This window comes from Nelumbo nucifera, chromosome 1 (assembly GCF_055504915.1).
Source record: "Nelumbo nucifera cultivar China Antique chromosome 1, China Antique-T2T, whole genome shotgun sequence".
Lineage (NCBI taxonomy): Eukaryota > Viridiplantae > Streptophyta > Magnoliopsida > Proteales > Nelumbonaceae > Nelumbo > Nelumbo nucifera.
In genome coordinates, this window is record NC_142649.1 from 206,409,690 (window position 1) to 206,434,877 (window position 25,188).

The 25,188-nt window shown below is 39.5% G+C and overlaps 1 protein-coding gene across 15 annotated transcripts; it reads left to right on the forward strand.

The window, feature by feature from the left end:
* Positions 1-357: 357 nt before the first annotated feature.
* APRR2 (CheY-like two-component responsive regulator family protein) lies at positions 358-6,979 on the forward strand. Of its 15 annotated transcripts, none has more exons than XM_010277015.3 (13): positions 434-744; positions 1,231-1,332; positions 1,538-1,762; positions 2,622-2,701; positions 2,843-2,909; positions 3,276-3,322; positions 3,431-3,508; positions 3,636-4,187; positions 4,442-4,582; positions 4,780-5,046; positions 5,497-5,565; positions 5,675-5,755; positions 6,167-6,979. In XM_010277015.3, exons 3-13 carry the CDS (start codon positions 1,633-1,635, stop codon positions 6,338-6,340), a joined length of 1,686 nt encoding a protein of 561 aa, XP_010275317.1. In that variant the 5' UTR covers positions 434-744; positions 1,231-1,332; positions 1,538-1,632; the 3' UTR covers positions 6,341-6,979. The 15 variants fall into 15 exon arrangements, with proteins under 15 accessions (XP_010275318.1, XP_088752066.1, XP_010275317.1 ...); XM_088895943.1 differs by having other exon boundaries at positions 448-744; positions 5,503-5,565; positions 6,252-6,979; XM_010277013.3 differs by lacking the exon at positions 434-744 and adding an exon at positions 761-894.
* Positions 6,980-25,188: the final 18,209 nt, after the last annotated feature.

Consider the following 25,188-nt stretch of genomic DNA (forward strand, 5'->3'; position numbering starts at 1 on the left):
AATGTGGATCTGAAAAAGGTTTTAGGTCTCGTCAGACCCAAAATCAGCAAACAGGACCCATATCGGCTCCATTTCAATTTAACCCAAAATAGATCCCACCCTTCCACTTATTATTGCATCTATCCAACTCAGATTTATTGTACATCAAAATATATATTCATCCCATTTTTATGAATCGTTTTAACAACCCAAACCCGTAAAAAATATAGACATGCCTAGTATGGGATCAAAGTTCGGGTGGACCCGCTCCATTACAAGGGTCAACGAGTTTAAGGTAACTATTCCTCACATGGGATGGCTAATGGCTTTTTGAGTTTAAACTTTAAACCCTCAGATTGGAGCTGAAGGGGTTGGAAAGAGAAATGCTGTCTTACGTAAGAGATCTGTCGTTGAACTGAAATTTAAGCAAGATGGGAGTGGGAAAGCAAGCAGCAAATCACCAAAGGTGATCATTTCATAATATGAAGGTTTAATGGGTAGTCAAGTAATCTGATTGGGTGCATGGAATCCATTAGAGAGAGGAGTTATTACTCATTGGTCTCTTGTTTAGATAATTGTAGTATTTTTTACCTCTTCCGGGACAGAGAGAGACTGCATTTTCTGTGGTCTGGAGCAACCGACAGCAACTGCACACTGTACAGAGGCGCCACGAGAAACCGCATTATAGCTCTTTAACTCCATAGAGTGTAAGCTCTGTCTCTCTCAAGCGTTCTATTTGCAAGTGAAGAAAAGTAAAACCAGCAGGTGAGAAGAGCTTGTCTTCTTATAGCATGTAGATAGAGAAATAAAAGTCGATATTTTCAATGTTTGTGACTGCCTTTTCTGTTTCTAGCGTTGTTTGGTTTTTCTCTGCTGGGTTGATCAGTTTCTTCCTTTTTTTCTTGGCATTTGCAGGTATTTTGGTTATTAATGTATTCTGAGTCGTATTTTTTTAGCATTATATAACAGTTTTCTTCCTTCTCTCATTAATGGGTTTGGAGGTACTTGTTTGACTATCTTCCGATCTTTATTACCGTGATTTCGGATTTTTTGTCTGATCTTTAATTTCTGAAAAATTAAATGGGTTTATTTCAGATTCCTGGTTTTTAGAACTGGCATGCACTAATAGGATCTTAAAATTTTGATGGATTCTTCTTCTTTTTCTTCTTCTTCTTCTTCTTCTTCTTCTTCGACGTAGACTTTTAGACTGGTGTCTGAAACTTCAATGGGTTCTTTATATGCAACCTGCAGAACTATGATCTCACGGTTGCAACGGAGTTTTGTTTCCGGATTAGTCCAAGGTTGTCTTTTAACAACTTGGATGAATTCTCCTGATTATGAGTAGTTCATTAGGTATGGTCTTCTAAGCTGTTATCCCATATACCTTTTAGTTCTCAAATGGTAAACTCCGGTTTGTTTTTTATTTTTTGAACTGGAAAATCATGAATTTGTAAGCAACATATAAGAATTTGTGTTTTTTTCTCTTAATATCCTTCTCCAATAATTCTTCTTAGATTGAGGAATGGGAATCTGATGGAATCTTCGTTGGGTCATGCAGGATAATGATCTGGGAACTGTACAATTAGTAGGATGTTGACAAGTCGAAATCTCATACTTTAATAGGTTAGCCTAAGAAAGAATGCTAAGAGAGCTATGGTTTGCACAGCTGATGATCTTCTGGGCTGGAAGGATTTCCCCAAAGGCCTCAGGGTACTTCTCCTTGATGAAGACAGTGTTTCTGCAGATGAGATAAAATCGAAGCTCGAAGAAATGGACTATATTGGTTAGCCACATCAATTTCCTCTTCATTCTTAGTTTTAGATTAACAATTTATTTCTCCTGAATTAAAACTTGGTGTCTTTCTTTTTTTTTTCTTGTTTTTTGCATTTTTCATGTTTCAGCTAATTTTGTTTTACTATATTTGATACTTGACATCATCCTTATAGTCATCTCAAATTTCCATTGATTACTCTAAATTGTTACTATTTGATTCTTCATGGAAATTAAACATGGCTTTGGGTTTTATTTGGTGCATACATTCTAGAATAGTTAGAGGTGGTGCAAACTTGGGTAGGAACTTTTTGAAATGCTCAAAGGATCTATAATTAAGCTTGTAGGCTGTAGCCTCATCCAAAAAAAAAAATGAGGCAGTTTCTCTTTCTAAATTAAGGATTCGAGAGATTTTACTTTAGCCATTGTTTAACATGGAATTTCTTCCAAGATCCTGGATACACTTTCTTCCAGTAGTTAGAAATACATGTCACAGAACCTTGGAATATATAACCATATTCACTTTGTTTCAAATTTTATGATTTTTCTCCATGATAGATTTGTTTCTACCCCCAAAATTTTCCCTTTTTTTTGAATGAGATGAGAGATCAGCCATGTGAGCCAACCCTTTGGGGTTACAATACAGACCTCACCAATCTAGAGCAAGTATAGCATAACCACCATTATTTTAATTTCTAAAGGTGTTTAATTGATTTTCCAGCCCCCCAACCCAGCAAAAAAAAAAAAAAAAAGAAACAGCAGAAAGATAAGAAAATGAATTTTCAGTCAGTGGAATTTGAAGGGGTAAAACAAATTACTTTCGTCTCAGATCTCACTTTTCTTCATTGTTACACCATGTTTACTATTTTCAGTTTCCACATTCTGCAAGGAGAGTGAAGCTTTGACGGCAATTGCAAACAAACCAGACAGCTTCCATGTTGCAATAGTAGAGGTAACAAAGTTCAACTGCAACCAAGGTTCCAGAATATTTGGACTAATAATCTAAAACATAACAGAGGGAAACATAAAGTGTCTTATGGTAATGCTATGTATATTATCAATTTCTTTTCTTGTCCTGCTTCTGTGGTTACAGGTAAGCGTGGCCAAGAGCCATGACAGTTTCAGGTTCCTTGAGACTGCTAAAGATTTGCCAACTGTCAGTAAGTTTGCTCAACTATCATAGCCTCTCCATTTTAGATGTAACAAGTTAATATATTTCGCTCATGGGTTAAATTTTGCTCTTGTATTCTGGTTATTATAGAATTGGTATAATTTTTTTTCTTTAAAATTTAAAACTTGTCTTCTTTTTTTCTCCTTAAAAGCCATTTTGTCCTTTGGCTATTAGTTTTATTGGATATTCTAATTATCAAACAGTAATTTTAAGTCAATATGAAAACTGGAAAGGTTGTTATGAATAAATTACTACAGGAATGAGGGGAAATGAAATGAGTTCTACAATCCTTCTTGTCTCTTTAGCATATTTTACAGCTGAAGCTGATATGATATATGGATAATTTCTACTGCAGTGACCTCAAGTGTTAATTGTCTAAACACCATGATGAAATGCATTGCTGTAAGCTTTCTAATCTGGCCTCCTTGTTATCAATAACATAGGGAAGATTTTGCTGCACAAATATGCTGACTGTTCTCATTGATGCCATAACTTGCATATTATCCCCAGCTTGGTGCAGCAGAGTTCCTTCAGAAACCATTATCTGAAGATAAATTAAGGAACATATGGCAGCACGTGGTCCACAGAGTAAGTTTGTGGTATAAATTCGTTGTGATTATTGTGTTTTGACAACTTCAATCTTTTATTTCTTTTGAAAGGCACTGCTAATGCCATGAACTGAAAATGGAAAAGTTTTCTGATCTATCCTGAACAGGCCTTCAATGCAGGGGGAAGTGGCATCTCCAAATCATTGAAGCCTGTCAGAGAAACTGTAGTTTCGATGCTTCAACTCCAAGTGGAGACCAGCAAATCAGAGAAGGAAATCCTGTTAGAAAAAGAGAATGAAGTACAGGACCTCAAACATGATAATGAGCAAACAGAAGCCAGAGATAGGTTCTCAGCACCCTCAACCCCACAGTTGAAACAAGGGGGAAGATTGTTAGGTGATGGGTATTGCCAAGACAACTCTAGCTCTTTACTCGAGAAAGTGATTGGCGACCAAGAGGGGGAATCAAAATCTGTCGATACTACTTGCAACAACTCAGTTGCAGAAATTACTCTCAAGGTAAACCAATCACCAAAACCTGAAGAGGGTGGATTCGAGGAGGATGACTCAACTGATGATTCAAAAACTGGAAGCAACATATCTTCTCATCCACGGGACAAGAGCAGTGTAGCAGATTCTAGCATAAATACTGACAACCCAAATAAGGCATCTCTTCTTCCTAATTCATGTGGGAACAAAGCTAGTAAGAAGAAGATGAAGGTAATTTGATTTATGAAGGGTAAACTAGAGATTCAAAATTTGTTTAGGCATCTCTGTCTCAATTGACTTTTCCTGGTCAATATTGATACAGGTTAGTTGCCACGAATATTATGGTTATTGACATACAGGCTTGAAAAGCACTAGAACTGCTCAACCCTGCTAACTAGAATTAGATTTGCCTGCCTTTCGGTCTATGACTTGGCATTGAAGAATGATATTTTACATATTTTTATTTGGATTGTTTTGGGTTCCAGGTTGACTGGACACCAGAACTGCACAAACGGTTTGTACAGGCTGTTGAGCAACTAGGCATCAACCAGGCAATCCCTTCTCGAATTCTAGAGTTAATGAAAGTAGAGGGTTTGACAAGACACAATGTGGCAAGCCACCTCCAGGTCAGTATTGGAATTGGTTTAACAGTTTGGCAAGGGGTTTTAACAACAGATGGACTCATTGATGATTTGATGTGATCTTGAATTATGTCATCCATCAAGTGGTTTAAGAATTGGAAAATCTTTACACTGTAACTAGTGAGATCACCATTCATTTATCTCAAGATAATTAGTTGAGTGACTGTTTACTGTCTTCACAGAAATATCGAATGCATCGAAGGCACATTGCACCAAAGGAAGATGATTGGAGATGGCAACATCCACGAGACACTGTCCAAAGGGTTTATCCTCATAAGCCTGTCATGGCTTTCCCTCCTTACCATTCTAATCATGGTTTTTCAGCCAGTCAATACTATCCTGTATGGGGCCATCCTGGCACTAACCCCCCCAATGTCCCAATGTGGGGTCACCCCAGCTACAACATGTGGCAGTCTCCAGAAGGTTGGCCATGCAAGAATTATCCAGGGGTAATGTTTGTTGAAACTTTAAGCTACCAAAGTCCATCACTGAATATATTAGTTCCTTCTTCAAATCCTTTGATAACCATAGAATATAATTTGTTCATGACAGAAATGTGTTAGGCTTTCACGCCAGTAGATAAACTTTTATCTTTCATTTCAACTTTTTCGGTTATCAATATTAGCATGCACAGCATTCCTTCACATACAAACAGCAGTCTTAAACAAAAAGCTACAGAAGTATGCTACTGTTGGCCCTAGTAATTTGACAAAGAACTGAATTGAATTGTCATACAACGGATATGACACTGAACAGAGCGGAAAGACAGAACTGGATTCATGTAGCCAACCCCATATAGTCAGGACAAGGCTTCTTTGAGTTGACTTGAGTTGCTTGATAGTAATCAAATTGCATGCATGTAATATATTAGTTTTTGAAGAACATTAAATTCATTCCAGATGCAGGCTGATGCATGGGGCTGCCCTGTGATGCCAACACCTCAAGGTCCTTGTGCTACCTTCCCTCAAGTGAGTATGGCTGATATGGAGGTTCTGTTTGCATTTTATGCATCGTTTTGGGCATTCCCACAAGCATGTTGTATGTTGTTCTCATTGATTGTTGTTTTGAGTTATACAGGATGCTTCTAGATTCCACAGTAGTTTTGAGGGGATTGGAGACAGAAGCAGCCTACCAAGGAATTTCATTGATCTTCACCCGGTAAACATTACTCCCAATATCTGCATTTGTATGTGTCTGTCTGGTTTCTTAAAGCCTCTGGGCTCTACCCCATTAGGATCATTCTTACAGTTGGATCCTGTCATAATTTTCCTATTCATATATGGTTGGTTGGTGGATTCAAGAACTGCGACCAGCCCATAACACAGTTCTGTAGCTATAATACAATGGTAGTTAGGGGTATAGGGAGGGACCCACCAGGGAAAGGTTGTGAATAGATGTGTTGGGCCCACACAACCAAACGAGGGAGAGAGAGCAAAGGGCAGATCAGTAGAATAGGTCCATTGAATTTGGGGGAGGGGGGGGGGGGGGGGGGGTGGTCTAGGGAGTAGGGTGTGGAGAGTGGAGACGTTAAGAGCATGTGCATTATTTAATAATACTACAGTGATGCAGAGTGCAGTACAGGGAATTACGAAATCACATCATTCATTCTCTCACCAGCCAAAAAGTGCCCTAAATGGCATTGAATTTCATGCAGGCAGAGGAGGTAATAGACAAAGTTGTGAAGGAAGCAATAAGCAAGCCATGGCTGCCCTTGCCCCTAGGCCTCAAGCCTCCGTCAACTGACATTGTTATCTCGGAGCTCCACAGACAAGGCATCTCCACCATCCCTCCTTACAAAAACGCCAACAACTCTTGCTGAGTGCTTCTACTCCCTACTCCCCACGTTAACCACAAGGACTGAAGGACACAGCAGATGGATGACAAGTCTCTCGTCAGTCTCTGAACTCTGATCGACTGATCCTATCCATCGCGCCTGACAGGTGTACGTGCATGAAGGGTTTCTACGGCCTTAAATGGGCCACGTGTGTGGTTGGCAATGTAGAAGAAAGTTGTGGCTGTAAGTGGAGCATGTTTCAATGATGAGTAGGAGGATGTGTGGGGGCGTTGAATGAATCATGAATGTTGAACGTTGTGCCTTCGGAGTTTTCAGTGTCTTGCCGGGTGGGGTGGGGCCTGCTTATGCAATTGTGCGATCAAACGGATGGATCTGCGTAGATGCTGGATGTTGCTGTCGCTCTGACTGTACGATTGGGATACATGTGTTATCTGGGATGGGCCCACCAGTACCATGATGTGGACGAGACCGGTAGAGGCAGTTTTGAGTTTGCTGCTTCTGCTGCTATTATAGCAGCCTAGCTGGCTGTACCCATGTGTAAAAAAACGAGTTAAAAATAAAAGAAGTTACTACCGATTTTGGAATAATAGCCATTAATGTAGGGGTCGAGTCGGTTTAAGCCTTTTGGATCCGGAATCTATCCTATTAAGTTTGGTTTCGGGGTCAGTTCTAGCCGTAGTGGTTTTAGGTCGGTTCTATCCTATTAAGGTTTATATCTATGAAATTTGTTTTTTATAAATTTGATTTTTAATAAATATAATATAATATAATTTAAAATTTATATTATATTTATTGATTAAATTGAGTATCTTAATATATAAAATATTATTATATAGTTCAAAACTTATAATTTAAATTTAAATTTTGTAAACATTACATTTTATATTACTTATTATACACACTCAAATACTGAAATAAAAATAAATGATTTAAATAATTTAAGTAACTCAATGATCAATTGAGACTACCGCCTTTTGTAATTATGAGGTTTATTTTAAGATAAATTTGGTTCCAAAGTAGGTTCTACAGGCCAACCGAGGTTGGTTCGGGTAAGATAAACCCTTTAGGCTTTGCATATTAAATCCAAATTTCAATCAATCACATTAAAGTTCATTAACTTTTTATTGGTTCATTTTTTAGTTTAAGAAAAATTCTTAAACTATCCTACTGTTTAGTTAATTAACTAATTATATCCTTAATTTTTAATTATAATCTTGCACCACTCCTATAGTTTTTAATAATTGACATTATAGTTTTAATGGAAAAAATGAAATGTCAAATTATTCTCTATCTCTCCCTCTAATTCCGTCTCTGTCTCTGCCTCCAATTCTGTCTCCCAAGGTTTAGAAACTTACCTCTGACCGTCCATCTTTCTTCCCTCCCTACAGGTCTCCTCTTGTTCTCTATCTTCTCTTTTTCCTCCCTCTTCTTCCTCTCTTTCTTCTCATCAATTTCACTTGGAGATCATCGTCTACCTCTGTTGTCAGCCATGAAAGAAGCTACACAGTAGCTACATTCACTCGTACTCATCATCATTTTCTTTTTCTTTTTTTGGTTTTTGTAAAATATCTTTTTGGGCCCACTTTGGATTTCCACACCTGGAATGCATATCAGTGAGGGCTGTCAAAACCATAACATTGTTAGATGACAAGAGTGACAAATGGTGAACGGCTATATATAGTTATGGATCCAACGAGATGTATTGGCACAACCTAGCTCTTTCTGTTTGAAAACAAAACCGGTGCACATATGATGACATGAATCGGCAAGACGAAACTAAGAGGCGTTAGTTTGTGGGATTCATTGTTGTGGTCTGTGACTGTGACTATGAGCCTGTAAACTAATTCCGTGAGCATTGGGGGATGCCAATTTCCAACCACTTTGCCATTTGCCACAAGCATGAAAACATTACAACACACCACCAAGAATCCAAGACTAACAGTTCGTATAACACCACCCACCTCCACCAGAGAAAACAATCAACCCATTTAATATAATTTCAACGAAAAACATCTTATTTGGTAAGGTTAATTGATGTAACCGTTTCTGGTCACGTATCATTTTTTGGCTAAGTACCTCGTCACCTCGTCTGCTCCCAAGTGACCCATGACTCAGAGGCTGAAGTGGAGTTCCCTAGCATAGCGTAGCCCAGATGCTCCCTACAAGAATTGATTTGGCTACCTGCAACGACGGGAACTGAACCAACTAGTCCCTGTTGGAGATGATCTGCTCATCTATGTAGGCGGCAGGAGCTGAGGAACCTACAAGAACTGAATTAGAGAGCCCAGGGGTGTATACCCGGCGAGGTCACTCCGATGGCTAAGTCAGTACTTAGTAGCGAGCTGAAGATGATATTAGAGAGTGAGAGATCTAGAGAGCAAGGGTTACCATCTATTTTTCTCGCCTCCCTTTGCCCCTGGGGGGTGAGGTCTTTATATACTGGAGTCCTCGTGGGTTTGGTGGAGCAGTTCCTGGATTCCTGCTGTGATGGGACCTGCTTTCGTGTTAGGTGGGCATAAGGCCACCAACCGGTAAGGTTGCTCATTTCCGCCTAAATCGGGGAGTAGGTGAGCTAATACAGCCGTTACAAATCACAATCCCATAAAACACGGGGTGCAGTGATGAGCTCCTCGGGGTTGTCATGCGGTGGCCAGTTTGACTAGGAGGCGAGCTGCCTGTGGAGTGCCGAGTTGTCTAAGTTGCCAGGTTACACGATGGTGAGCTGCCTGTGAAGTGTCGGGCTGCTTGTGAGGTGTCGGGCTGCCTATGAGGTGACGGGCTGACCAGGTGCCGAGCTGCCTGTGAGGGGCGAGCTACCTGTGGCGAGCTGTCTAGTTGTCACGAGGCTGCACTTAATTGTTACGCGGTGCCAGGTGCCATGATGTCATTGGAGGGCCAAATCCGCCCTCATCATTTGCCCCCCACTCCCGAGTTGAAAGTAACTCGGCGAAGGGAGTAGATTTCTCCTTTTGGCCCGTAATTCGACAAGATCGTAAGCGCTGATTCAGTTTCTTAGGCTCTGGGAGCTGCTTGGAAGCGAGCTGCCCGTAAGGTGCCGAGGTCTCTGCTAGTTCGGTACTTTAGCCCTTAGGCTCTGGGAGCGACTTGTAGTCTACTCTCCTTGACTTTGCCCATGCCGACGAGGCGGTTGAGTCTTGTGCAATATTGTAGCCCTTAGGCTTTGGGAGCGACTCGTAGTCCACTCCTGGACTTTTCCCATGCCGAAGAGGCGACTGGGTCTTATGTAGTATTGTAGCCCTTAGGCTTTGGGAGCGACTCGTAGTCCACTCCTGGACTTTGCCCATGCCGAAGAGGCGACTGAGTCTTATGTAGTGCCGAGGTCTCTGCCTGTGAGGTGTCGAGCTGCCTAGGTGCCGAGATACCTGTGAGGTGTCGAGTTGCCTATGAGGTGCTGGGCTGACCAGGTGCCGAGCTGCCTGTGAGGTCCAAGGTTGACTAGGTGCAGGGCTGCCTGTGAGGCGCCGGGCTGACCAGGTGCTGAGTTGGATTGATGAGCTTCATTGCTCTTTAGAGACTTGCAAGGAACTAAATGTCAGAGGACCCGAGGTGGATAACCCGGTGAGGTCACTCTGATGGCTAAGTCAGTACTCTCATAGTAGACTACGAGCTAAAAATCACAGTCTGAGAGCTAGAACTTGCTTACTTGCTTCGGGGGTTGGTGCCTTTATACAGGCATTGTTTGGCGTGGGCTTCACGCACCATATCCGAGATTTCCGCGAGGTCGTCTAAGTGGTTCGAGATTCCTAGAGGTAACCGCCATGCACATTGACCACCCTCCAGATCGCTCAGCACGAGGGCCAACTTCCAAGGATCGTGGGAGTGTTTGGATATGCATTCCGAATTCGTCGGCGAGAACATCTTGCAAGTCGCCAGGTCGGCGCATGTGCCAGGTCGCGCCTGGGCCAGGTTGCGCTAGAGCCAGGCCGCCGGGTGGGCGCCTTAGAGCTATGACTGCGCTGCACCAGCCTCGTGATGCCAGTCACCCACTCCTACAAGGAGCTACTAGGAACTCAACCTTCGGGGGCAGTACCACTAACTTTAGGTCGCCAGCTCGCACGGGAGCCTTGGAAGGCTCAACTAGCAAGGGCGCCATGTAGTCTGTTGGCCGCCAACTCTCGCGGAAGCCACGAAGAGCTCGTCTTTGTAGAGGGGACCTCGCGAAGAGGATTGGTGAGGTTTTATTTGAATTGAAAGTAAAGTTGGTAGAGATGCTTAGTCTATTAGCTCCCTTTACAGTCTTTGAGTTCATAAAAAAAAAGGAAAATATAAAGCGAGAGATTCAATTTCTAAAAAGTGAGGGCTTAGATTTCTGGGAGAAGAGGACTTAGCTTTTTGTAGGATGAGAACTTAGCTTTTGGTAGGATGAGAACTTGGATTTTTGTAGCTTGTTCCCACAGACGACGCCAATTGATGTAACCGTTTCTAGTCACGTATCATTTTTTGGCTAAGTACCTCGTCACCTCGTCTGCTCCCAAGTGGCCGATGACTCAGAGGCTGAAGTGGAGTTCCCTAGCATAGCGCAGCCCAGATGCTCCCTGCAGGAACTGATCTGGCTACCAGCAATGACGGGAACTCAACCGGCTAGTCCCTGTTTGAGATGATCTGCTCATCTTTGTAGGCAGCGGGAGCTGAGGAACCTACAAGAACTAAATCAAAGAGCCCGGGGGTGTATACCCGACGAGGTCACTCCGATGGCTAAGTCAACACTTAGTAGCGAGCTGAAAATGATATTAGAGAGTGAGAGAGCTAGAGAGCAAGGGTTACCATCCATTTTTCTCGCCTCCCTTTGCCCCTGGGGGGTGAGATCTTTATATACTGGAGTCCTCGTGGGTTTGGTGGAGCAGTTCCTGGGTTCCTGCTGTAATGGGACCTGCTTTTGTGTTAAGTGGGCATAAGGCCACCAACCGATAAGGTTGCCCATTTCCGCCTAAATCGGGGAGTGGGTGAGCTAATACAACCATTACAAGTCATAATCCCGTAAAACGCGGGGTGCGGTGATGAGCTCCTCGGGGTTGTCATGCAGTGGTCGGTCTGACTAGGAGGTGAGCTGCTTGTGCAGTGCCGAGTTGTCTAAGTTTTCAGGTTACACGATGGTGAGTTGCCTGTGAAGTGTCGAGCTGACCAGGTGTTGGGCTGCCTGTGAGGTGCCGGGATGACCAGGTTCCGAGCTGCCTGTGAGGGGCAAGCTGCCTGTGGCGAGCTGTCTAGTTGTCACGAGGCTGCACTTAGTTGTTACACGGTGCTAGGTGCCATGATGTCATTGGAGGGCCAAATCCGCCCTCATCACTAATCATGCAAAGATTTTGTCCTAGGTCTAGGTGGAGCTGCATATCCGTCACCTGGGCGTCTCTAGCCTTGGCCCGTTCGTCGGTATCAATCGCAGAAACCGCTCACTCTTTGCAAAGATAAAACCCACCAAGTTTGTCTTAATGTCTCCCTCTCCCTCACAATCTCCCTTTATCCTAGCCCTACGCCTATTTATTAAAGCGAAACAGGGGTTTCACCAAGGTTAAAAGTATCGGAAACGCTAAGTGTATTGGAAAGACAATTATAATTCTTCATTAAATTAATATAAGACCTCAAAAAGGTGTATATACATTAAATTAATATATTCTAATAGTTTTATAAAGAAACATATTGTAGTTAATTATAATTCTTCATTAAAAATCCTATTCTTAACTATAATTTATAAATTATAATTCTTAAGTTTTAATATTTTATGGAATGGGAAAAACCCAACTCTCCTATCCAACCATAAAACATGCATTGGCACAACTTCTATGTGAAAATATAATTAATAATTATTTATTATTCATTCGAAAAATTATAAAAAATAAATAGACATTATATAATATATTCAAAAAATAGTTATTAAAGAAGAAATTTCTATTGCTTTGTGGATATGGTAGATCATCCATAGAATTATAATATATTCAATCATTGTGATCAAATGATAAAATATAATTAATTAATTATCTATTTTTAATTTTAAAAATAAAAAAATATATATTAAAGAAGAAATTTCAATTGCTCTATGGATATGATAGATAAATCCATAGATCTAAAATATATTTACTCTTTATAAGCAAAGAAAAAATTATATTTTCAAATTTTTTGTTAATTTATATTTTCCCTAAATATCTTCATGAAATTTCCATAAATCTATTGATAACACCAAAAAAATTGTGATTTTGAATGTAAGAAATGTAGATCAACATAAATTTAAACATTCAAGAAAAAAAAAGAAATCACAAGATATTATAAAAAAATTGAAAAAATTTACCTATTTTTGCCAAATTTTTCAAAATTTGAAAAAACTTTAAAAAAATTAATGATTCACACTTGTTTTATGCAAACTTTTGCAAATCTAGAACTCTAGGAATGAAGTTTGGAGTTTTAGAGTCATTTAGGGGTGAAAAAAAGGCTTATTTCAGGGAAAAGAAGCTTATTTTCCCCCTTTATTTTTTATTTTTAGTTTTTTGTTGTATTTTTTTCGTTGATATGCTATCAATATGCCCTAGTACACCCCCAATATGCATGAAAAAAGACAAAAAGTCCGATTTCCATGCATATCTTGTATCTATTTTTCAAAGATACGATACAATACACTCCATATCGAGCGTATTGGATCAAAATTTTAAACCTTGGGTTTCACCATGTTTGTTGCTAGTGCGCAAGACTTAAGAGCGCAATCCTAATTACCCAATCTGTTGCTACTACCATTGGCCCCATTGACTTCATCTTGTTAAATGTTTGAGGTTTTTATTGAACCGACTTCCAGGAGGTCATTGAACAGGTCACAAGAAGATTATTTTAGGAATTTAAAAGCAATTATTAGTCGCATGATGTCATGTGCACAAAGTGTGACGGAGAATTGACAGCAAGGGAGGTTTTAAACAATTGTCAAAAAACTTAAAGATACTTTAAGACAATAGTTAAACAGTAAGGGTATAGCTAGTCAATTAGTGTAGGGATAGTTTAAAAAATTTGCCTATTTTTACAAAGTGTATTTTACATTTAACTAGGGCTGTCAATTGGACTAGATTTGGTCTAATATGGTCCAATCCAATATTGGTCCATTTACAAATGGATTGGACCAAATCCAATTTAAATCCATACAAACCAAATCCAATCTAGTCCAAATAAAATGTAAAAAGACCAGATTGGGTCCAATCTAATCCAAATTAAATCAAACACCAAAATAACACGAGATTACAATGAAAAAATTACAACACTTGCTACAATCCAATCTAGTCCAATTAAAATGCAAACATATTGGATTGGGTCCAATCAAATCCAAAGTGGATGAATAAAAGTACTTTTGTAAAAGTGGTTTTATAAAAGTACTTTGGTAAAAGTATTTTCATAAAAGTATATAAAAATACTTTTGTAAAAGTACTTTACTTGCATAAAAGTGCTTTCATAAAAGTGTTTTTATTCCAGCTTCAATTTCGATCGGTTTCAAATTGGACAGGGGTTTGGCCTCATGGTCAGATTATTGGAAATTGATTTAGGTCCACTTTTTACCAATAAAAATATGGACCAATTTATTTTGAATTGGCCCAATCCAATAATTATAATAAACTATCTAAATTCCATTTGATAAGGTTTGAATAGGATTGGATCCGATCCAAAACCGATACATTGACACGCCTACATCCAACCAATCACATCTTTCAGTCAGAATACAATGGATATACCATAGATTTTGTGTAAATACATTCAAATTTTAATCTCTCAAATAGATCGGTGACAAGTTAGGGGCCTGGCCACCTATATTAGATAGGATCAAAGAAATTGATGGGAAGAAGGATTTGGGTGGTCAGAAAAAAAAAAAAGGTGGATGGAGACTTGAACTCAAAAGAATCTGTAACCAATTAACCATCCATGATTTGGGCCTCAGAACCCAAAGACGTGCTAGGGCCTGTTTTATTTAAAGGGTTGTTTCATTGAGTCTGATTTAAATGGGCCAAGCATTATATAGCTCAAAGAAAACATAATAAGCTCTGATGCATGATTCCTTGTCGGGCCGACGATGGGGCATAAGTATATTGACAGTGACAGCCTAAAACACACGTTAATCAATATAGCAACTAAGGCTAGATTTGTAGGGCCCATGAATCCTTGATCTTGAAACATTATTTGGCCCATAAATTGCCACATGATCACAATTCACAATCCACCACCCAATGTAAACCCATGGCCCATGGGAAATTGTGTCAGCTTCACTTCATGTCTTCTTCAATTCATCTTTTTCTGGGAGTTGGGAGGGATTTTAGTACAAATTTGCAACTCTTGGATAGCTTTACAATTACTAAATTAATGCATGGATGAGAGGCTCAAGTCATCTGATGCTGAGTTTTAGTGTAGGGAGTCGGGGCAAAGAACTTCCTCCGGATTGATTGGATTGGAGGACTTATGATGGGTCGTCATCACCTGGACATGCAACACTCGGTAAGCTGTAACTCCAGCTACGGAAGTGGCTACAGGACCTGTGATTACTGATCATGCTTAAACATCCTTCGAGGTGTTTGTTAGTATGCCTGTGTGTGTGAGGATCCAACATTTATGCTTTAGGGCTTCAAAGGCCTTTTGGCTCAATTTTGCTTGTCGTTTATTTGAAAAACATCATCACTTCAATATGTCGAATAGAGTTTGAAACATTATTTGATTAAACTATTTATCAAATAAATGTTTATCTCGGTTTTATGTGAGAATCATCTATTGAGAGAAGTTTTTTTATAATGTTTCTTCCAATATTAAGGCATTTCTTTTCACCATTCAGCTTTTATGATGTAATGGTGTCTGGCTGTCAAAAAACCATTTTTCAAGATGAATGTCATACAAAACGTTTACTTAATAAAGAAAAAACTAAACAGCCCCTTTATTTTATTACAGGTTCTACATTAACTCGGGATGTGTATGTGTGAAGAATTAGAAAAGAGCCAGCACCAGGCGAGGGGCAGGGCACTACCATCCTCTCTATTGGCATCCACGTGCTGATCTCTGGACACTGAGGGAGAGCGTAGGGGCAATAGAAAGGATTTGGGGTTTGGGCTGGACACTTGCAACAGAACGTCCCAGAGCAAACCCAACATGGAATTGAATCGGATGGGTAGAGCTAGCTGCAAATGGATCGAATTGAATTGGATAGGTAGATCCATATTTGATTCATTTATATTCGAATTCAAATTATTATATCTTTTGGATATCTAGTGGATTCGAATTGGGTTCAGATTATAATCAGATATTAAGTTGTATAAATAAATTAGACTAAAAAATTATATTATAGTAATAAAATAAACTAAAAATGACTTCAATAGTATATTTTATTACTAAAATAAATTAACAATTACTTATATGAAATTTGAACCTTATGGCAATTTAGTGAAAATGCATCATCGAAACCAACTTAATTTACTGATATTATAATATATACAGATTAAATCCGAATTACTTTTAATAGGATAGATTCAAATTCGTATTTGAACAATCGGATACCGTTTGCAGTCCTAGCTTTTTGTCTCCTATTAATGTTCTAGAGTTTAATTTGTTTCATATAGATTTATATTTTATACAATACACGTGGCAACCTAGTTATCCTTTCATCAGAGTTTATGATAATGATGATAATGATGGTAATATATATTCAAAGATTCAGAATTCCGGTGGATTCCATTATCTGTCATGGTGTTAACGCCCAAACCATATTAGCACATGAAGGAGCTGGAACCCCTTGTTTTATTAACTCATGTACTTCATATGAAGTTTAATTAAATTAGGCCTGATGGGTTTTCTTTTTTGGATTTTGAGAGTGAGAAAAGTTGGTTAATGGAATTTTTGTTTTTATTGATCAAAAAATCATATTCTTTTTTTAGATTTATGTGGGGACTACGAAAAAATTATATTTATGGGTAAATAACTTTTTCACTTGGGGGAAAGGGGAATTGCTAACATTTGAATGAGACGAAAATGGCCCTTTTTAATAATATATTTTTATGACTAAAATGGTCATTGCTTTATTTATCTAGGAAATAAAAGAACATGGATAAATGCACTTACTTGAATAAATAACTTACCAAAAAGCGAACTGGACCTAAATGTTATAATAAAGGTATAATGATCAATATAAACACACAAAAGAAAAAAAAAAAAAAAAAAAGACTTGAGAATCAAGTGATTGAACACGTATTGTGATGACCCTGCATAAATGTAGTGCAAACAGCTCACCCACTTGATGACCATATTTAGTATGATTTTGCCTTCAATTAGACAAGTAAATGAATCATGATCAAGGATTCTACAAATTTGCATATTTAGTATGTTTTTAGACCTGAGTGTAAAATATTAAACTTAAGTTCAATCTACAAATTTTCATGCCTGGACACAAAACCCACGCTTGAAAATTTGCATAATAGATTTCCAACTCAAGCTATAATAATCTATAGGATCAAAAGAGTCTATGACATGGTTTCCACTTTTATTAAATAAATATATAATTCACCTCCCCCATTTTGCCAATGACCACATAGTCCAGTCCATATTCTTCCCATTAGAGATTTGGGGGTGAAGTAAGCCGTTCATGTAAGCTAGTGGATTCCTTGTGCATCCATCCTACTACCCTAATCCCACTAATCTGTTTACTATAATTTGCAGTAAATAAAATCTCATCCCTATGGGAGCCAAAGCTGCGTAGCAATACCTGCATTATATATTCCTCTAGGCTGGGTGTTAGACAGTATATGCCCTTATCTCCAATCAGAATGATGTACCTTATGACATTTAATGTAAGTGAATAAAGTACATATTTGATTCATGTTATTATGGTATGTTTCTGTGTAATGCCCTTAAATTGGACACATATGAGACTCATGTTAGTTTAGAATCTTCACAGTCGTTGGATAGATCTTGGGAGATTTATCCTGCCAAGGCTGACACTGATGTGCCGCCAAGTTGGTTGGGGTGGTTTGTCTCAGCTGCAAGGGTGAAACCTGAGGTACATGCAGTGTGAGTTTTCTTGAAACCCTGAACCGGACCAAAATTTCAGTATTGCCCTAGACCTTGGAGATAGATGGGCAAAACTGAAATGTTATACCTGACCCCTAGACTCGACTATGATACTGCACTAGGTGTCGGATTTGGTTGTCTTTGATATGCCAATCAGTGAGATCCTTAGAGGGGGTCAAAACCTGGGTATGTTGGGACAGTCCGAGAATTCATCTGAATGGGTGATCATAATGACAGGATCAACCCCTTTGTCAGACAAAGTGAATGATTAGGGATGCACTCTTTCTGATGGAAACCAAAGCTGCTGGTAGCCGATTTCAACCGTTGAAATTTATTTTGCAAAATATATTTATATGTATATGTATATTATGGTTTCAAAATGTTTGTAAAATGTTTTAATACCTGGGATCCATGCGAGTAGAGAGTGCAACACTGTACCTTGCAGCCGAGGGAGAGGTCATCTCTTGTCGGGCATTGTTCGATCATTATGGGCTGAGAGGTTAAGTGTAAGACCATTAAGGGTAATACCTGATGGGCTAATCTTGCATCTGCCCATAGTCCTTGGGTTTTTATAAGGTGGCTTGACCCAATGACCATTTAGTGTAAATGTTGGGCCCATTAAGATCCCATGGTGATGGACTCAGGGGTTCACTGTCTCCTACAGTGAATTCGGCCAGGCCTTGTAACAGAGGCTAGGCTGGACCCATCTGGCTGATGTGTAGATCAATGTTTGGGTCCCATGCCATACAAGGATATCCAACTGGGCAACAGTTTGGAGGATAAGTGAGCACATGGACTTAATGGGACTAAAGCCCAATTCGAACAAGCTCAATTAGATTAATTAAAGAGGGGCGGTTCTGGGATTTAGATCAGTAGATAGGATAATGGATAGTCCCTATCCACTCTGAGAGTCCAGATCCAAATAAAGATTTGGATTTATTTTGATCAGGAAACTCCTAATTGGATTAGGAGGGTTGATCTTTATCTGTAGATAAGATAAGGGATTATTCTTATCTCTTAAAGAGAGTCAAGATCCAAATACAATATTTGGATTAGGAAACTCCTAATGGGATTAGGAGAATCTCTCTTTAAGGCTATAAATAGAGGAGAAGGGTGAACCCCAAATCATCCTTCAGTCTTACTGATTCAAGAGAGAAGACAACATACAGTTGGACTGACGCCATTTTCTGCTCTTGCCTTCTCCTGCTATTGCCATCATTGCCAGTTCGATCTCCACCTCTAGGAGTGATCAAAAAGTGTTCTTGATATCACCTTTTGGTAGAAAAGGTGATATGAAGTCGTGCTCACTCACCCTCCATCAGATTCTTGGTGAAGAATCAGGTTCTTGCTGAAGAGCCATCCTAATGATTCTGCTCCACCTACGCTGTGTCATATTCAGTGGGAGCAGTCTTTGGTAATCTCCTTGGGCGTGAACACCTTCGTTGGGGGTTACTACTACTCCGTATCAGGTATATCCCTCTCCTACCTTTTGGTTTCAGATCTGGTTTGGTTTAGGTTCAAGATTGATCATTGAAAATGTTGTTTTCTAAAATAGGGAATGTGATTCCCACATGGGAGAGAGGGAAATTTTTGAAATTTCGCCCAACCTACCTGCTGGGTTCGGCCATCCATATGATGGATCTCTCATCCCTTCACTGGGTTCGTTCAACCTACATTATTCAAACATTATGAGAGAATGACGCGCATCCATAAGCGTATGTGCATTCTATATTCGTGCGGTTGTTACTCATCCCTCATTCAAAATGTTTTTGTGAAACCCTTTCAGTTCTCTTCTTTCCCGTGTCTCTCCAGTCTCCACCCAAATCGACCCATCCCCCTGTTCTGCTATCCTCTTTAACCGGTAAAGACAAAAGGCATCACCGCTGGTTAAAGCTTCTTCCGGCAACCGGCGACCGGAGACAGAGAGCAGGTAAATCTTCCTTCTTCTTTACTTCTGTACAACATAGTCTTCTTCCCATGAAAAGCCTGACCCTTAGTGTTGATGGTAGTGATATTCCGCCAGTGACGAACGACTTTCATCTACAACTAATCTGCCATCAACCTACTGTCTGGAAGAAAAAGCCTACCCAAGCTCTCAGAGCTCTGAGAGTCCAAAGTGCTACATGGGATCCCAAAATATTCTGAAACCATCAGATATAGTCCAAAGTGACTATATCTTATTATAGTCACTGGGCAGAGAATCCGTTATTTCTGAATCTTGCTTAGGTGCTGGTGGAGTCAGAGATGCTTGTGGAGCAGGAATAGCCAAGACCTCCGGTGAATCTCCGCTGTAGGAGAGAGACAATTGGACAAATCCTGCTAGAGAATGGAAGAGATCTATCGAGGAGAGAGAAAACTCCTGTGCCAATTTTCCATTGCCAATAAGAACATCCGAAAGAGGCACCAGTGAGAATCCAAGAAACTAGTCTTCAAGATAATTCTTGACCCTGCTGAGCATCCATATCTCACATTTGAGGGAGGATTCTATGGTCCGAACATTGAGTTGAAGATTCTCGTTGAAGGTTGGATTCCTTCCTCCGCCGTTAATGATCTGAGTTGAGATGGTAGCTTCAGGATTGCTGGTCAGGCAAAGCTTGGCATAGACATCTTGCTTAAGGCGGCGGTCAGTTGTAGATGAAGCCATTCATCATTGGCGGAATATCACTGCTATCAACAGTAAGGGTCAGGCTTTTTCATGGGAGAAGACTGTTTTTAGAGAAGCAAAGAAAAAGGAAGGTTTACCTGCTCTTTATTGCTGGTCGCCGGAAGAAGCTTTCATTGCTGGTGATGCCTTTTGTCTTCGCCGGTTGGAGAGGATAGCAGAACAGGGGGATGGGTTTCGCAAAAACACTTTGGATGAGGGATGGCTGACGGCATTCATGATAAATGCCCGTTTACCATCCCCGCACGAATATAGAATGCACACGTGGTTATGGACGCGTGTCGTTCTCTCATAATGTTCAAATGGTGTTTGAACCCATCAAGCTTTGACTGAAGCCGAACCCCTCTAGGCTGTGTTTGTTTGAGGTGTAGAGACAAAAATCCATCGATGTAAAAGAACATTGGTCAAACATGTAAGCGCAAAAAATGAACTGGATAGATGCAGCTCTAGGATTTTGTTTAAAAACTATTATTAAGACAACCATTGGGCTCTGTTTGGTTTATATAAGAAACAGAGATAAACCAAATACAAACTAAAGTTTTTTTTTTTCCTTTAAGCTATGTTTGGTTTGAAGGAAAAGGTAGGGAAAGGAAGGGAAATGTAGGGAAACCTTTACAAACCTTGTATAGGTTTCCCTGCCTTTCCCAACTTCTTCCTTCAAACCAAACACAGCCTTATTGTTTGTGGTGACAGGTGGGAATTAATAAAGGGAGAGGTTTTTTGATAAATTACATGATCCAACACTTGCCTTAGGAAGGCTTTCACGTTGTTGGGCTTTATGAGTTGGGGCTGGCCCAAAAAGTCTGTAAGCTATGTTTGGTGAAAAAATCAGAAGAGCCCAAAATGACTATTGTCCATCTCATGGTTTTTAAAAACGAACCAGTGACTGAATCGGTCGGGGGTCCGGTTACCAGTTTGAACGGTCCAATGGTTCGACCCGAACGACCAGCCCGTTCTGACAAATAAATAAATAAAATAAAATAATTGAAAATAGTCAAAACCATTTGAACGGTTCGAACGATTAACCGGCCAGTTCAGTGATTTACTGACCAAAATCAATGGTTTTGGGGGGAAAAGCGGTTTTAGAGGAAAACAGAACCAATCATATAACCGGTTCCTGGTTTTTCCGGTCCGACCGTCCCGTCCGGTCTGATTTTAAAAACAGTGGTCCATCCACACTAATATGGGCTATGGCTGTAGTTGAGACTTCTTTCGGGGGCTTCTTCAAAGCAGCTCAGCTAATGAAGCCTCGAGCAAGGTTTAAGCTCTCCCAAACAGGTATAGTGAAGTCTGGGTCAGAGAAAATTGATGCAAAGGAGTAATATTAACTTTCCAATTGCCAGCAGCAATAGATGATGTGGGCTGTGATAATAAGGCAAGTATTTTCAGGGTCAAGGTATTGAAGGCTGTTGATCAAGCAATAGGTCAGCTAGCCACCACTCTCCTCCTGCCAAGCAGAAATGACATTGCTATGGCCTCTGCTGGTTACTGTCTGAGGCTGGTGCCAAACTAAGGGTCTGTTGGGTTTGCGGGCTGTTTGGTTGGGTGGAATTGGAAATTCATTTTCGTTCCTGTTAGAATGTCATTTTTTCATTTAAGGAAATGGTCATTCCCTGACCTTTTATTGGAAATGAATTTCCATTCCTATTTATTTTAATTTCTATTCCTATTCTTATCTGAACCAAATAGATTATAAAAATGGACCATCCAATTTCAATTCCGAAAGATTTCGATTTTGATTCTAATTCTGACTGTGAACCAAACAAATCCTAAGAAAAGGATGGATGTGGACTTAAAAGAGGAAAGGGGGGAAGCATGATATGGAAAGCTTTCTAGTATGGGGATTCTGGTTTATCAATTCAAGAAGATAGCAGTGGCGAAGTCTGGCCAGCTTTTGTTCCGAAATTTTGTTCAAGAATCCAAGTAAATGATTCATGGCATGGGCTTGGAGAGAGGAAATGTATTTCTAATTCAATGGATAATGTAATATCAAGAAAAATTTCCCTCCCTTTGTCATGAAAGTTTTATAGGAATTCCGATGTTTTGCCCTTAAAGAAGTTGCATCTCCACTAAATGATGTTTACCCCTTTATTTATGTTTAATTTGCTTGTGTGCAAGTATTATCCGTTATCACGGACTAAGGTTCAAAATTTCAACAAGTATTAGACTGTATTAGTTGATACGTATCGTATTCGTACATCCTTATAGGGGAGTGCTTCGAGTCTATTCTGGTTCAGGGGGTAAAAGAGCCTTAAACCGACGCTCTCAACCAGTTGGAAAAGAAAAACTAAAAAAAAAGGGACAAGCAACAATACAAACCAATACACCCCTACTGGCAGCCTATATCGATATTTTGAACCTGGAGATCATTCTTAACTATTACGTAATTAGAAGGGTGTTTGGCAATTGTGTGTTTCAGACCTATTACATTTGCCATATTTCATACAAATTTATTGTTTAATATGATCACTTTAGCCCCATGGCTCTTTGTAGATGAAAAGTGAAAACCATCTTTCGTTGCATATGCAACTGAGTGAGTGAGAGAGAGAGATCTGTCTCTTGGATAGATAAGGGTCACTGGGAGCACACAAGGACATTCACATTCCATTGGAAAGACAGGAGGATACATCAGGGAATAACACGTCATTCCAGCACTTGATAAACATAGAAAGTTGGGACATACAACTGACACATTCTAGGACAAGCAGCCATCAATCCAGCATCCAAAGTGAAGTAGTAATCTCTGAAATCGCAATGGGACATGGCCTTCAGAAGCGGCAGTCATAATCCATACAAGGCCATAGACCCATAGTGGGACTCTCTTAACAATGAACTAACCAATTCTGAGCAGATTTGCTCGTGAATTTTACTTGTTACATGAACTTTGTTCCTTTAATCCTTTTATTTTTCTCTCTCTATGGATTTATTGCTCCATCTATGGAATTCTAGAAAGTGGCTTTTTGGGAAACCACTTAAATTTAGTGGAATGCATGTGCTTTTTTGTCTTCTTTTTCTTTTCAAACCTTTTTATCTATATAATAGGGCTGGAGCCTGAGTTGCATGAACAAAACATGATGATAAATAGTTTATCAAAAGTAAATTATATAGGCTGCGTTTGGTAGAGGTGTAAAATCGAACCGGAGTAAATTTTACACCTCGGTTTGATTTTAAAGGCATTTGGTAGAGGTGTTAATATACTTCATCAATCAGTGTAAATGTCTATTCTTGTCCAAATATTCATCGAAAATCAGTGGAAAGTTTATATCGATAAAATCAATGTAAAACTTTACCTTCCTCTCTATTCAACGGTTACCTCGCATCTCTTCTGTCTAATGGCTGCATGCCTTTGTTCGATCGAAGAAGAGAGTGAACCAGTGCAACGATGGCATCCCCCACCTCCAGCCGGATCCCTTTTCCGCTCCCTCTCCGGCCTCTCTCTCTCTCTCCTTCTATTCCTTCTTCTCCTACCTACGACTTGCCCTGTTCACTGTCTTAGTCCGAAGAACACAGAACTCCCAACAGCGATAACACAAATCCTGCAATCTTCTCCAGCTCTGGCATATCAGTGAGCAGTGAGTGGCAAGCGGCATATCAACGCAAATCTTGCAATCCCCCTCACCGATAAACAGACTAGGATTCAACATTATCAGTGAGCGGTGAGAGGTGAGAGTTGAGTAGCGAGTGGCATATCAGAGTTCCATCAAGACCTAGTTCTGGCATATTAGAGTTCCGGCGGCGGTGAGCGGCGTATCAGAGTTCCATCAAGACCCAGTTCTGGCATATCAAAGTTCTGGCGGTGGTGAGCAGCGTATCAACACAAATCCTGCTGATGTACGCATTAAAGCACTGCGTAAGATTCACTGCATTGTTCACCTTTTTCTGTCGAGACCCAGTTTAAAAATTTACACCATAGAAAACCAAACATGATCCATGTAAATTTTCAAAATCAACTGGTCCCAATTTCCATCGATCACTAAACCGGTTCACATTTTTCCATGGTGTAAAATTTGAATTTACACCTCAAACAAATGCAGTCTTAGGAAAAAAATTGCAAAAGTTAAATTTTTTTTTAATTAAAAGTTTATTGGAAAAAAGATCTATTTAAAATAAATAAAAATTATGGATAATAATATATTTAATTTAATAAAATAAAACAATAAATAAATAATCACGACCATCGAACAGTAGAGTTAAAGAGGGAGAGATGAATTTTGTCATTGTATTTTTGTTTTATGTAGTGGAATAATTGTAAATAGTTAAATATAAACACGATTCTATGTCTTACTTTGCTAGCAATAATAATTTGTTAAATTTTTAAATTATTAACAAAGTAAATAATTTAGTAAAATAAGTAAATAAATAAATAAAACTTTATGTATTATCAACACATGATTGCTAAAGGATTTCTCAAATTATTTAATTAATGGCTGAACTATTGGGCTACCGAGCCCATGAACAGGCTTGGCCTGGCCTAGCCTAAGACTTGAACCGTGGACCAGCCCAGCCCGTGGCACAGCACGGGCCCGTGTGGGCTTGGGCTAAAATAAAATTTTAAAAATCTTCTTTAATTTTTTTCTATTTTTTAATTTATGTTAAACTTTTCATTATTTCTTCAAAATTTTTGGAAAACATGGATTAACCCAGTTTGTGGCCCAGATTGGCCTAAGACTTGGCCCACAGACCAGCCCAGCCCGTGGCATGGCACGGGCCCACACGAGCTCAGGCCATATATATAATTTTATTTTCAATTTTATTATATTATTTCATTTTATTATTGAATATATAAACAATTGTATACATCAAAGTTCATATAAAATAAAATTTTAAGAAAATTTTTATTTTTTTATCTTTTTTAAATTATGTTAACTTTTTCATTATTTTTTTCAAAATTTTTTAAAAAATGGATTACCCCGGTTCTTGGCCCGGCCTGACCGAAGACTTGGCCCGCGGACCAACCCAGCCCGTGGCATGACACAAGCCCGCATGGCTCGGGCCGAGGGCTATGCCAGGCCAACCCCCTAAAGTATTCCAGGGAGGGAAGTACAGCCTACATGACACGGCCCAACATGACCCGATTGTAAATAAAATGAGAGATAAAGACAATTT

What these genes read in the sequence shown, in the direction of transcription:
- APRR2 (XM_010277016.3), top strand. Translation starts at nt 1,633, where the DNA reads ATGGTTTGCACAGCTGATGATCTTCTGGGCTGGAAGGATTTCCCCAAA. An exon ending in TAAAGATTTGCCAACTGTCA is followed by an intron (nt 2,910 to 3,275) that starts GTAAGTTTGCTC and finishes TTTCTACTGCAG; the next exon opens with TGACCTCAAGTGTTAATTGT. An exon ending in CATGCAAGAATTATCCAGGG is followed by an intron (nt 5,047 to 5,496) that starts GTAATGTTTGTT and finishes AATTCATTCCAG; the next exon opens with ATGCAGGCTGATGCATGGGG.